General features: G+C 36.4%; 1 protein-coding gene across 1 annotated transcript; it reads right to left on the bottom strand.

Annotated features, from left to right (window-relative positions):
* Positions 1–523: 523 nt before the first annotated feature.
* Positions 524–4,147, bottom strand: LOC112187364. The gene is made up of 6 exons (XM_024326124.2): positions 3,114–4,147; positions 2,771–2,991; positions 2,208–2,433; positions 1,675–1,760; positions 1,296–1,387; positions 524–1,152 (listed from the first exon to the last, which is right to left on the bottom strand). Exons 1-6 carry the CDS (start codon positions 3,201–3,203, stop codon positions 890–892), a joined length of 978 nt encoding a protein of 325 aa, XP_024181892.1. The 5' UTR covers positions 3,204–4,147; the 3' UTR covers positions 524–889.
* Positions 4,148–14,873: the final 10,726 nt, after the last annotated feature.

Here is a 14,873-nt window from a genome sequence, read left to right as displayed (position 1 = left end):
TAAAGCATCATTATTGGCAGCTTAGTGATGACTAATTCCATCTTTATATATTATATTTTTGAGAAAATCTTTATATATTATATAACTTAAGGCAACCAATGATCCACTAAAAGCAATAAATTATAAGCAATGACTTGTGCAATCTTTCGTTGGAGACGCGCACATAGAGTAACACAAAAAATACAAAAAGTCAAGGCCAAGGATTTAGGGCCTCGAAGTTTTTAGCTTGGTTTTCTTTTGGTATTTGGAATTCCATGTTTCCAAGTTCCCAACCATGCCAACAACTAGAAGTCTAGAACTAGTCAAAAGTAAGAGTCCTTTACAAGCTAATAATTTTAAAGCGCGGTTTTGGTTTTGATTGATCCGAGCACAACCCCAATTCTGATTTGGTTTCATAAACTCAGATTAGATTATCATTTTTCATCCACATCAGCAATAGTAGTAGATGATATCCCAAAAGCTACGCAGAGAGGAAGTCTTGTGGCAATAGATAGATGTGGTCCAGAGAAATAACACCAAGAAGAAGCAATTTGCAAAACCATAAGGTTTCATTTTCTTCATCTCAATTCCATAAAAATGGTCAAGAGAATATAATTACACAAAGCACTATAAAACCTCATAATTCAAGGCTCAATGAGCCTCTCTCTAACCTCACCCATCTCTCTCTCTAAATACATACAAAGCCCAACAAAAGGAGTCACAGTCAAACACTGAACACTAAAACACCCTAAAATCAATAGTAACCACAATGAAATATCCTCAGACTCATGCCCAAAACAAAGGTTCCAGAAAAAACCAAATATCCGACGTCCAAAGAGAAGAGGACGATGATATTTTTCTGTGGTCAATTTCCGATTCCACTTTCCGAGTGAAATTTGTTTTCAAAGCTTCAGAGGTAGTGGCACTGGCCTCCACGCCTAATTGAGGTGAAGTAGTTGAAGTCATGGTGCTGGACCCTTAGCTGCTTTAGCCATGAATCCGCCACGCTCAACAGCGACATGAGCCTCTCTTGGTCCCGGCCGCAGTTGCCCGAGACCCACAAATTCCCTTGCATCTTGTAAGTGGCCAACCCAAATGGAGGCAGTGAGATGCCTTCTCCTTTCTTTCTCTTCCGTTGCTCGTCACTCTCCATATCATCCTCAAGGTCCATGTCTACACAAAGATGAGCATCATCTAGCGTCAGTGAGCAATTATCATCATGCGTATGCATACAAGGCCTTTTGGACCAACAATAGAACAGATACCAATAGAAAAGAAAGTTATGATGAAATGGACTTCTGAGAGAATAATGGTACCTTGAAAAGAAGATGAAAGCGTGTGGTAAGTGAGGAAGGATGTGGAGAGGTCCTTTATAGTTCTTCCCATTGGAATATGATAAATTGGGTACCTGAATATAATCACATCCACAAATTTAATATTAGTTTTCCATTCCCATTATAAACAAGGAAGTCTGCTTATTTTCCACACACACACACAAAAAAAAAAATGAAGCATGCTCATTGCTCATGTGTCTATCTACAGTCATTTGTGGGTTATTTACAAGCAGTAATTATTATTACAAACTGATGTCGGAGTGAGTGATTATCTTAATGAGCACAATGCATGAGTTTAGTAGCATGCTTTCAATAAATTTGGTTCTGTTTAGATAATAATTTGTGTGAGAAAGGGAAATACCAAGCAACAGACATCCAACTAGCTGGTGAAAGATCAACACTCCTCAATGACATCAAGCCAGGGTATCTTTGAGCTAATCCATTAATCTGATAGAAAGCATAGAAAGAACATAGTGTCAATCGAAATCCACATGCTTTTCTTATAAGGCAGAGGAACCCTGAGAAATCAGCATAAGTTGTCACAATCATCCAAAAATAAATAAATAGAAGCAGATGAATTGAATGGTATCAATATATTTTTCCATCTTACCAAACAGTTAAAGTCAAAAAAAGAACAAAAAGATCCAAGGCAAGAACAAATTCTCGTGAATGATGAATGAGACACAGAAAGAAGAGGAGGAATCAGAAAAGGGAGATATGGATTTTAATAGTTTCAAAGTCAAAAGTTTTAGATACCTAACGGGGAAAAGTAATCAGATATTTTTAACAAATTAGTCCCATGTTAAGAGGCGAACCGCATAAAGACGCAAATTTACAAAAGAAAGTATACGGCTTGCAGAAGAAGAATATGTATTATACTGAGAAGAAGGGTACCTTATCCATGAGAGGAACTCTTCCATACGGAGTTGATCTCTCAAAATAATCAAAATATAGATGGCCTAATCTATCATTCAGATGCCACAGATTATTGTCTTGCTCAAATCCACCTTCCTCTGAGGAGCATCCATCCCATCTCCATAACTTATCACTTTCACTCTCGAAACTGCATGAATCACTAAACGAATCCCTCGTCTCACAATCACCTGACTCGGTTTCTTCCCTGAAATAATCAGTTTAAACGTTGTTCTGTCATTACATACACCAATCAGAGACCAACGCCATATTTAGATGTATCAAAGAAAGGATCCCAGCCACATTTAATTTTAGAAATCAGAAGGGGATGAATCACCAATTCAATGTTACCCAACTACCCTATAGCTGAATCCACCACATGAATTTGACCCAATCAAAACCACCATTTCAAAATGTTGATCATGACAGTCGGTCAGATTACAATAACCGACCACGGCTAGAACAAAATTACCAATGTAATTTCACCGTTTTTCTAAGACAGACCTCAGAATGGTAATTTTGGAGGTGGAGAAATGAACCAGTACCTGAAGCTATTTACAGATGAATTGCTGGTGAAGATTTGGATAGCAGAGAGGTAAGGCACATAGTACTGCACAAGGGTCTCACCGCTGTCCAAGGTGATCGGAACTCCGGCACCATAAGCACTCCATTCATCAAAACAATTCCACAGATCACTCAATGTGAAATACTCAACCTTTTCTCTCTCCCACGGGTGCCATAGCCGATTAAGGTTCCTAATCTCAGACTGCAAAAACAACATAATCACCATATTTAAAACACCAAAATTCGCATCAATCCAATAAAAATTTACACAATTGAAACCAAACCCAGAAGAGCAAAACAGGGGAAGATTACAAAAGTACAAACCTTGGGCAAGAATTGGGGTTGGAGCACTGGGGTTGTACCATGGAGGAAGCATTCAAGGTTTGACTGCATTGACCCTTTGTCCAAAATCATCGTCTTGTTCTGGAAAAAGATGGAGACAAGGAAAAAAGAGAGGAGGGGAGAGAGCGAAGTTAAGTTTCGCTCGCTCTGATTCAGCGAGGGAGAAACCAAAAACTAAAAAAACCGAGTCTTCTCTCACCCAACCCGGAAAACAGAGTTGCAAAAGCTATAAAAATAGAGAGAGAGAGAGAGAGAGAGAGAGAGAGAGAGACAGAGAGAAGAAAGGGAGAGACTGATTGTCGGGATTTGATTTCTCTTTGAGGAGAGAGGAAGAGAAACGCGAAATGGGAGGGGAGGTAGTTCAAAGGTACTATGTCTTCTCTTACAGAGAGTCTTCGTTGGCAACAACGTTATCAATTCCCCAACAGCCGTTTCCGTACACCCGAGATAGTTGTATTCCGGCCAATTCTCCGGACAAACAAACGGTCACTCTTCTTTTTTTTCTCTCTCTCTCTATTTTCTTGTTTTTTGTTTTCGTTAACTAACCTTCAAGGAAACTCAAACGGTCTTGTCAAGACACGAAAACGAAAATGAAAAACCTCTTCTCTGTGCTAAAAGGTCACGACACTTGGATGCAACGTTAAACCAAAATCAGACCCAGGAAGCGAAATTGCGGAAAAGCTTGATTTGAAGGAAACACGAGAGAGAAAAGTTGAGAAGAAAACAGTGGGAATATCCGAGTTTTCTTTTGTGTAGTTGACGATTTTGTAACCGGAAAATGTGAGATTCCCCGAATTTCGGCCTCTGATTCAGTGATTGAGGATGAAGGAAATATCGGAATGATCGGAGTGACTAAAGCTCTGGGGCTTTATAGTGTAGAAAAGCAAGTAGGATTTTGTTTCTGTAGAGATAAAAAGCAGAGAGATTTGGATACCCAACAATTATTTAAGGCATCAGAATACCAGATTTATTGTAACAAAAAAGAGAGAATACCAGATTTATATTTATGAGATTCATCTGTCTGCCTCAAAAGGTCCCTCTCCCCCTTCTCTATATATATATATATATATATTTCTTTTCATTTCTGGCCTGTATATTTTTTTAATTTTGGATTAAGATTTAATCCAATTGAAGACAGCTGAAGATTTGCTTCTACAGGACTTGGTCCATGGCTTGAACAGTAAGTAGGATGTGATCTTTGAAATTCCCTATTTATCTTCTTATTTGAAGGAGGAGATAGAGAAATTCTGAGTCATCATTTTACAACAAAGTTTTCTAATATATAATCTATTCGAAAAAACTGAAAATTAATTAATTTTAACTGAAACAGAAAGTAAGAGTAGAATTTATGGTATTTTGTCAGTCTAATAATAATAATTTATGACCGCATCTACAAACTCATCAACGATTTTATAACTCGTGTTTTTTTATTAAGACTAAAACGATATTCACGTTACATATTAAGCTTTAGAGCACGTAATAAGGTACTCTAAATTTCTTTGATTACGTTTACTATCTTTTTTTAAGAAAATAAAAATTAATAATATTACTATTTTTAGAGAATTATTTTAATATGTAATGAGATGTTATTCTACTAACCATTTCCTTTTTCACAACCAAATACTTGGCTCAAAGAGTGCCTTTTTTTTTTTTTTAGAAATGGCTAAAAGAGTGCATGTAATTTATGATTCCACCTTCTATAATTAGAATAATAACAAATAGTTTTCCTTTTCTCACAAAATTACTTACCAAAATTACACAAATAATAAATTTTCTTTTATCCTAAAAGTCAACCCAACGAATTGATTAATGCCTAATCCATTTGTCCTTTGACATAACAAAACAAACAAACTAATCCATTTTCCCATTTACAAATCATCTTGATTCTTGTCTGCTCATTCAAAAGGTAGAGTAATCGAAATTCAACAATAGCAAAAAAAAAAATTAAAAAAAATCTGAGTAACAAATAAATAAACATTTTCCATACCTAACACTTCTTAAAAAAAAATCTATCCAATCCCAGGAACTATTTTCAATTATTTAACTAATTACTGTTTTTGTTCTTGTTCCATACCTATAGGACATTAACTAATTCTAAAAAGAAAATAAAAAATCACCAATAATTAATTAATTAATAAAGTTTGTTATTATATATTCGGGGTCATTAGCTTGGCGCTTAGGCAAACCGCGTGAACGTAACAGTAGGGAATACGTATTATTATAAAACGACGACGTCTCCGGCTACCCCGCCGTGAAGCAAAAATTTAATAGCTTTGAGTAGTTGATGGCGACTCCGACACCGCAAAGTTAGATGGGTGACGCAGATGGCGCCACGTGGATGGTCGTCTTCGCTAGGAGGAACACGTGGACCAGAGACGTCCCGTACGGCGTGGCGTTTGATGGGATGAAGTGCAAAATTAGTGTGATGCTGAATTTCATGGCGGGGCCCATTTGGGGTTTGACCATTAGATTGACACCACGTGCATGGGATAAGCTTATTCAGTAAATGTTGTGTTTTATCTAGATTCTAGAAAGGTCATTCTAGACTCATGAAATGAGATTGAGAAATTCTTGAATAGGGCTGCCGCACCCCATGGAGATATTGTCCTCTAACCATAAATCAGAAATTTTTCTCTTTTTTCCAAATTGTCCCTGCTTTTTAAATGTATAATACCTAAAAAATCCCCTACTAAACAGTGATTGGTCTGCCGCACCACGTAGTGGTGCGAGTGCCCCACACAAGTCTTTCTCAATGAGATTAAGACATTTCCCCCTCTGCCCTTTTATTATCAATGGATTCTAAAAGATTTACTATATTTGATATTTTAGGTGTGATGTGTTATTGACATGCACGTTTCACGTTTTTTCCTTTTTAAGGTAGAGGGAGTATTCAGACCACCGCCGTGTACTTGCATCAACACAAATAAATTATGTCTCTCATACATCCTTCTAATGCATTTACTAAAAAATTACATTTTTCATGTTTGGGTTATTGAAGGGATTATTGAAACTTTTTCAATAATTGAGGTCTTAAATATAATTAGGATGGAATATCATGGCCCTCACGGTCAATTATTAATGTTGGTCGATGAATAATATGACATAAAAATTGTAGAGTCTAAAGAATTATAAAGCAATTCTCAGAACATTGATGTCAGTTCATATATTCTACTCTATAAGAATCACCTTTTTTTTCTTTTTGAGGTGAAAAATTAGGGTCTTTTACCCAAAGTACTAAAATGAGTCAAAATTATCTCATTTACCTCAATAACAGACTTGTATTCCCACTAACCCAATTTAAAATAAAATGATAACTTTACCCTCAGCCTAATTAATAAACTACACTATTGCCTCTCTCTCCTCTCTCTCACAGACTTCTCCTTAATTCTTCTGTTGCTGCTGCTCTCACTCTCTCCCTAAACTAAAATGCCTCTCTCTTCTCTCTCTGCAAACACCATGAACCATTGATCTGACATCTATCCGGCAACACCACAACAACTCAGAGACCAGAGTCCCAGAGGGACATGTGCCGGTGTACATCGGCAACAAAATGGAGCGGTCGTCGTCTCCGCCGAGCTCCTCAACAAGCTGGCGCAGGAGTACGACTACAAGCAGCGAGGCGTGCTCCAGATTCTCTGCCACGTGGTGGTGTTCGAGTGCGTCCTCGAGACGCTCCGACTCGGATGCATCACACAGTTGAGTGACATCAACGACCTCTTCTACTCGCTCTCCAATGATCCTCACTTCATCTACGCCAATTAACGGTGGAGGATTACTACCGCTCGCCGATTTAGATCTTGCTGGGTTGGACTTCATCTCTCTCTCTCTCTCTCTCTCTCTCTCTCTCTCGCTCTCTCTTTCTCCGCCTGTTATCTCCGAAAGCTCATAATTTTCTAATGAAAGAGTTATGCAAGTCTCGAAGTACTGAAGGGTTTGTCTTCAATTGCTAGTGCTATTAATTGTGGCAGCGTTGAAAACAAGGCAGATGGGAGGATGGTATTTGTTTGGATTGATTCATTTTTCTATTATTTTTTTTTATCATAAACTGTAAATTTATCCACATATTTTTCAATTACTATATCAGTTTGATAAAAAATCACAAAATCATGAAAAACCCTAAGCACAGCTCTAACACCAAAACCCGTTTTATTGATTTTATTGCCCCAATAAAACATTTACTAGAGAGTTTATTATTGGAGGGTCTATTTGGGAGGCAATTGACATTTTGATTTGAATTGATGTAATCTCCTCTTTTTTTTTTCTTTAATCAAAGTTTTATTTAGGGGGTGAAATTTGCACACCAAAAATTGCAAACCACAATCCCATCTAATATTTTAATACTATTTCAACTCACATATATTTTCTCTTCCTAAAATACCCCTGGAATCAAATCCCTTTTCTCTTCTCTCTATTTCTCCTCCAAGCTCACAACAGAACACCTTTTTATTTTTCTCTCTCCTCCGAACAACGACAAACACTCACTCGTCTTCATTGAAACCTTCTGGTTCCCCAAGCTTTCGTCAATCTAAACTAGGTCATAATCCTAACTCTTCTTTTTACTATCTTCTTCATTGAAACTCTATGGTTCCCCAATCATTGTTACTGTTCCTTATCTTTTGGCTCATATCAAATTGCACAAGGCCCCGTTTGGAAACAAGATTTGGATTTGGATTTAAATTTTGAATCTGATGTATGTAAAATCTGTAGAATTAGAATTTCTGTATTTAAAATTCTATTGTTTGGATTGAAAAAGATATGTGAAGATTTGAGATTGAAAATTTGGAATTTGCAACACATCGTCCTGCCATCACAGCCGCTAATCCTATGCCATTCTTCGCGCATAGTAACCTGAATCCAAATACCCATCCTAAGGAAGTCGAAACTAAATAATTAGATCCGAAGGATGTGGTGTTGTTGCCGAAAAGGATGTGATGGTAGAGAAGTTATGGGCTAGGTAAATGAGGTTGCGGGATGCCTGAGTGAAGCGGCCGCTATGGCCATTATCGAGTTTCTCGACGCCAGACTTGCCGACGTTTGAGCTCGGAGAAGACGAACACCCCCAGATTGTATCCGCCCGCCATTGACCCAGCAATTCGAAGAACAATGTAAGCTGACTCTGTCTGCATTTTTCTTCTTTGTGCAGAGAGCAAGAAATTTATGGAAGGCCAACAAGATAATCAGGCTTGTCATCATGATAATCATGAAGGCCAACAAGAATGATATCCCCAGCTACAATCCAAACCTTATTGTGCATCTCACCACGGATATGGTACTCTGTTCTTTCCTCCCTTTCCCTTGTTCTTCAGCATCATTACTAGTTCTGCTTCTCGGGTTAGCGAAAGTGGAAGGGAATTGGATGCAAGAACACAACCAGAAAAAATCAGCCTTCTTCACGAAACTGGGACTGTGATTCCTTTAAGAATTTAAATTATAGTGACCATCCTTCAATCTGACTAAAATTTCAGAAAGAGAGAAAAAAAAAAAAAACAAGTCGTGAGTGAATTTGAGAAAGAGAAGAGAGAGAGAGAGAGAGAGAGAGAGAGAGAGAAGAAAAGGGATTTGACTCAAGGGTATTTTAGAAAGAGAAAAAGATGTGAGTTAAAATAGTATTAAAATATTAGAGAGGAGTGTGGTTTGCAATTTTGGCGATCGAAAATTCTATTGGGGGCAATAGAGATTTTCAGAAAATTTCAGTGGGCGGCGGTCAGTCTTTTGCAGGAATCTGGTGACCGGTGACCAGAATCCGGCAAAGTCTCCTATAGTTTCCCTCTCTTCCATTTTTTTTCTCTCTTTAAGTAACAAAGGGGTGAGGGTAAAATGATATTAAAAAATAAATTATATATATATATATATAAACCTTAATGGGGTATTAGGAATGAATGAATTAAAAAAAACTTAATGGAGTAAGTGGAAAAAAAATCCCTAAAAATTGGGTAAATTGACAAAAACCCAAAAAATTATGTCTCTCATAAGTCATACATCTTATTATTGTATTTATTAGAAAATTACATTTTTCATGTTCAATGTGGAGACATGTGTAAATGATTCATTGGGTTATTGAAGGGTTTATTGAAACATATTCAATAATTGAGGTCTTAAAGTTAAATCTAAGTTGGGAGATCATGGCCCTCGCGGTCGATTATTAATGTTGATTGATGAGTAATATGACATGAAAACTGTAGAGCCTAAACATGCAATTATAAAGAAATTCTCGGAACTTTTTGATAGTTCATGTATACTGTAAGAATATGCTTTGTCATCTCAGCCAATTGTTTGCTTCAGGACTATTTCGTTTTTGTGCACATGTTCATTCTTGGACGGTGCGTGGCGACCTTTAAAATATGCTTGTGCATCTCTTAAATTCTTCTTCAGTTCTTTGCATCTTGCTCAGTAGCAATTAATGGTGCTAACCAGTCTAATTAGACTCGCTTTTTTATCTAACTATTTTGTAGTGTATTTTATTTCCCGCCAAATGAGCTAGTTTGGTGTCGCAGAGACTCAGATTACCTAACCTAGCTAATTTGCATTTTTTATAATATCATCCTTCGGTCAAAATAAATACAGTAACCCATCTAAAAAAAACAGGCACTTGCACCAACATAAATGAATGGTTAGATTGCATTAAATACACTTTTTGTTTATTAAAAATAAAGTTGATAATAAATATCAAAGGTTGAGATTATTTTATAAGGATTGGGTCATTTACACCGTCAGTGTATGGAATAATTTCTAAATAATAATAACTTCATTTCAATTACTGGATAAGTTCCAAGTTTTTAATGGTGAGAAAAATAAGTACTTTCACATGCTCCGATTTCTGGATAAGTTTTTAAAGGTGATTGATTACGATATGTCATGGCAACATGCATGTTTCACATTCTCCATGAAGTGACAAAAATAATGTGTTTCACTGAAAAAAATAATCTCGAGCCCTACTAAGGATATTAATATTGAACATAAACAACCTTTTTTTTTTTTTTGTCAATTCAGGAAAAGAGACAAAGCTCTATCAACAATTGAAAGAAACAAATTATAATGTAAAATTTGTCCTGGCAGATGCGATCGAGAAGAAGCTGATGAAGATCATGCATGAACGTATGTGTCAGTGCAGGTGTCAACTGACTTATGTACTGTTTTCTTATGCAGATTTCTGTGACTGAAATACTTGCATGCATGGACCGCAATATTTAAATTTTTTTGTGGTGAGTGATGAAGAAAATGACTTTAGGGCTCAGTGACTAGAGCGTTCGATCGGCAAGTTAGTGCTGGATTACTTTGTTCAGTAGCTCAGCAAATATTGTATTTTGCCTTGGGTTTATTTTCAGGTACATCCTCTTATCTATGATCAGTAAGAAGAGCAAGGTGTCAAGTCGCAACTTCTCCAGAAGGGTCCCATCTGCAGCTCATTTTTCTGCATATTTAGTTTCCTCCACCTACTTGTTTGATCGCGATGATGATCTGATTGAAAAATGAACCCCGCTGCCCCACCCGCACGAACCTGCTGTCTGCTAGCACTTAAAGTGTTGCCGATTTGTTTGAAATAACCGAACAAATAAGTGAAGTGAAGTGAAGCGTTGCCTAGCAACGGTGACAAGTCGAGCCTCACTCAAATACAGTTTTCAGGGGAGAAACAAAAGAAGAATCGAGATTCCAAAAGATCTCCTTTGCTAAGATGTAATTACAATCGATAATTGTAAAAATTTTCTTTTTTGAAGACGAACCATAATTGTAATTTTGGACAGTGTTATTTAATTTTTCCAGTACGTATTATGTGTCTTCATGTTATTCTACGGGACTACAGATCTTACTCCTTATTTTGCTGTTGCTCCCTCAGCATTTTTGTCTTTTCTCGAAGCTAGGGAACTTTTCTCTCTGGCTAAAAACCCTAAGTACGTTAAAGACCGTATGCGAAGCTGCGCTCTTCCAGAGGCACGCGTGACGTCTTGCTGGCCTTCGTGCTCTCTCGATGTCTTTGTGCGGTTGCCGGATGGGTGATCTAAAGGTCGGGCTCGGGGACTGTGATTTGGATGGTTTGCTCGAAGTTTTGGCAGATTGTGTCTCAGCGGCAGTTCGGTGCGGCATCTCCAATTGCGTGGTTGATTGGCTGCTATGATTCTTGTTGAGAATGTGTATAAATATAACTCCCACATTGGAAAAACATAACTTTGCTTATGAGTTTATAAGGGTTTGGGCCACTTCATCCATTGTCAATTGGTTTTGGATGTGAACCCCATATTGCTTTATCATAGTATTAGAGCGAGGTTACCCACGTGTTTGGTTTCAGCGATGGCCACGTGTGCTCACCGTCACCCAATATAACTTGTCTACGTGTTTGGCTTGAGAAATAGCCACACATGCGGGGGCGTGTTGAGAATGTTTATAAATATAACTCCCACATTGGAAAAACATAACTTTACTTATGGGTTTATAAGAGTGGTGGACTGCATCAGTTTGGTATCTGGGTAAATCAGGGCTGTTTGAGGTTCACGGTGGTCGGAGTACGTTGCTGTGACAGGTCTTCGGGAAGCAGTGATGACGAAGGTTGTGGTAGAGTCGGACGAGACAGTGATGGGCGGTGGCCCGTATGTGAAGAAGATGATGACTTGGGCTGGGTTTGGACCGGTTTGCTGTGGCTTGGGTGAAGCTGTCCTTGGGTTGTTCCGATTTGGGTCTGAGTAAAATGGACCTGGTTGATTTAGGCTTGCATTATGTTAGTAGCTTAGTTTACTTTCAATAATTCACTAAGTTTTTTAGGGACCAGTGCACTTTTTGTGCTTCTAACGGATCTTCTAGGGTAGTACCAAGGAAGATTCATGCTAGTTCGATTGTATTTAATGTCAAATGAGTGTCATAGTTTCCACGTACCACTGTAGGTACTAACACAACTTATTACCTACCCTAATTGGTAGTAGGAAGGTATGTAATGGTCATTCTGGTTTGTGATCGATATATTGGCTTTTTGTCTTGATTCAAAAAAAAAAAAAATTTTACTCCGTAGACAATTTCTATGGTAATTAAAAAAAATCACTTTTAAAGTGAATAAGCTCCTTACTTACTAAAATAAGTTTTTGTTTGAATCTTAAGTCTTAAATTTTTAATTATACGTATATCACTTGTACACATGCTACAAAAAAATTAAGTTAAAAAAATAAATAATATGTTAATAAAATTCTTTAACTTAATAATTAAATTAGTAGTGAGTATTATTTAATTTAGTGACATAAGCCTTTTTTTTTTTTTTTTATAACAATCTATACATGCAGCTCCATGAGTGCGATGTTGATCTCGATGTTGAAATGGATGGATCAAAGTAACTGCGTTGCCAAAAACTATAGAATTTTCTGAAAGTTGAAACCAGGTGGCCAAAAATTTTCCCACCTGACTATTAAACGATTTTCAAACTACACATAATTCTAATAGGTTGAGACTTGAGATCTTGAAGTCTTACTCTATAGTTTATATATTATTGATCTAGTTCTCTTTGCAAAGATGATATTTTTGGTGTGATCGATATTAGTCTTATAATTTCTAATTGAGTAAAGTATTAAAATGATCAATTATATTACGAATTCTTAATATTCTTAATTCGGTCATGACAGAGGTAATGCATGAGCACCTACTAATGTTTTCAGAGTTACTAATTTAGTTAGCTTGAATTTGAAATTAGAAGCATGTGTGGTTGGATGTCGATACATTTGTCGTAATTAAATTGCTTGATCTTCTCATTAGATGCATCATGAGTTTTGAGTTAATTAAATGTGTAAATTAGTTGTATTATGTCTCTCCTTTATTTATATATATACACACACACAGTCTTTTTATGCTAAGGAGGTCCTTAACTTGGCTTACGGTACAGATTTCCATATTTTAACAACTTTTCGATTACATATTCACATTTTAATCGTTCAGTTTTTAAGTCATAATATATATATATATATATATATATATATAGACACACACATTTTCATTCATTTCTATCTCTATGCCTATAAAGAAATGATGATAAATGATAGAGAGAGAAATCAAGCAATTGATGCTTTAGCGGATAATGGCACGTCCTCTATAATCTATTCCTAGTCTCTGGAATAACCGATTAGTTTGTCAAATTATCGTTTCGATTATTTTGTTCTCCAAAATTTGGTTGCTTGACATTTTGTTCAAGAAAGTGTAGGTAACACAGTTTAAGTCAGCAAAGTGATCGATTGCAAAGCACGACCTATGCTGGTTTAGAAGGATATCTTATTAAATAAGGCTAGGTAGCAAACATTACAGAAAAGGAATGTGCCTCAATACAATCTTGGTTAGGATTCCTAACAAAACGATTCCCCACATAATGAATATCGAAAACGAAGTGTAGTAATCATAGTGCCACTACCTATCTGATAATTATCATTAACTTGCAGCTGACTTTGGGGGTTGGATTGAAGTCAATCTCTGTAAGACGTGTAATGTGTTCGTTATCATATGCCATCTAGGAGAAAATCTGAAGAGACTTCTACATCACATTAATTCGTTAGATAATGTAAGCACCACATATTTTGATCTCTACCTAACCAGCTCATTTTGCAATTTACATGCACCCAATAATTTCATATTTGGGACATTATGACCAATAGAAAATTAGTATGATTCATCATTTCTTCATGGCCCGTGCATTAAATTTGAAGATTATGTGCTAAGCTAGTGCTAGTTGGGAGTTAGAAATTTCATTCATTCATTCAAATTGTGAAGTGTATGTGCAACTGTTTCTGCCTTCTGGTTGGAGATTCTCTGATTGGAAGTGTTTGGTGTAGTTGACTTCTTTCCTCCTTTTATTTTTTTTGTTTTTTTTCTAAGGAAATTCACATATATTATAGATTTGGAGAGATTATTCAGAGCACCGTCGTGCACTTACACCAACATAAATGAATGGTTAGATTGCATTAAATACACTTTTTGTTTATTAAAAATAAAATTGATAATAAATATCAAGGGTTGAGATTATATTATAAGGGTTGGGTCACTTACACCGTCGGTGCATAGAATAATTTCCAATAGATTTGTAGTAAACAATTCTCGTCAGAGCTGATCTTGAATCCTACACCGGTTATTGAATCGGTTTGGACATAGTCTCCATTTGAAACTCCTCAGGTTTCGTCACATAAAGATGTGTCATGATCATCCCAATCGTTCTGATTTTAAGATAAGCTCAATAAATTTATTTGGGCATTGTCTATCAAAATTTATTGCCAATAATAGATCAAACCACCATTCGTTTTGCTATATATATATATATATATATATATATATATATATACAAATTCTATCCAGAGTGAGGTCTCACTCTGAAATTAACGTGTGAGGTTGGAGTTTAGGGTCACTTTTCAGTCTCATATCCACATCTCGACCGTTCAGTTTTTAGGTACTAGTGTATAGATCATCTTTGTAAAGTTTCAGCCAAATTGATGATTTTTAAGGTATCTACTCACTTAAACCAATGAACGAACTAAATCTGTTCACCGTAAACCGTATTAGCTTTAAGGCAGTTATCAATGCCTTAACGACCATCAATTTGACTGAAATTTTGCATTAATGATCTATATATAGGGCCCTTCCATTAAGGGATCCCTTTTTTGGTTTTTTCTAAGGATAGAGCATTAGACAAACTTTTCGATTACATTTCGCAATCTCAACTATTCAGTTTTTAGGTCCTAATGTGTAGATCACCTCTACAATTAAATTTTCAGTCAAATCGGTGATCGT

This window comes from Rosa chinensis, chromosome 2 (assembly GCF_002994745.2).
Source record: "Rosa chinensis cultivar Old Blush chromosome 2, RchiOBHm-V2, whole genome shotgun sequence".
In the NCBI taxonomy this organism is placed as follows: Eukaryota; Viridiplantae; Streptophyta; class Magnoliopsida; order Rosales; family Rosaceae; genus Rosa; species Rosa chinensis.
This window is presented reverse-complemented; position numbering and strand designations above follow the sequence as displayed.

What these genes read in the sequence shown, in the direction of transcription:
- LOC112187364 (XM_024326124.2), bottom strand. Translation starts at nt 3,203, where the DNA reads ATGATTTTGGACAAAGGGTCAATGCAGTCAAACCTTGAATGCTTCCTC. An exon ending in AACCCCAATTCTTGCCCAAG is followed by an intron (nt 2,992 to 3,113) that starts GTTTGTACTTTT and finishes TTGTTTTTGCAG; the next exon opens with TCTGAGATTAGGAACCTTAA. An exon ending in GCTTTCATCTTCTTTTCAAG is followed by an intron (nt 1,153 to 1,295) that starts GTACCATTATTC and finishes ATCTTTGTGTAG; the next exon opens with ACATGGACCTTGAGGATGAT.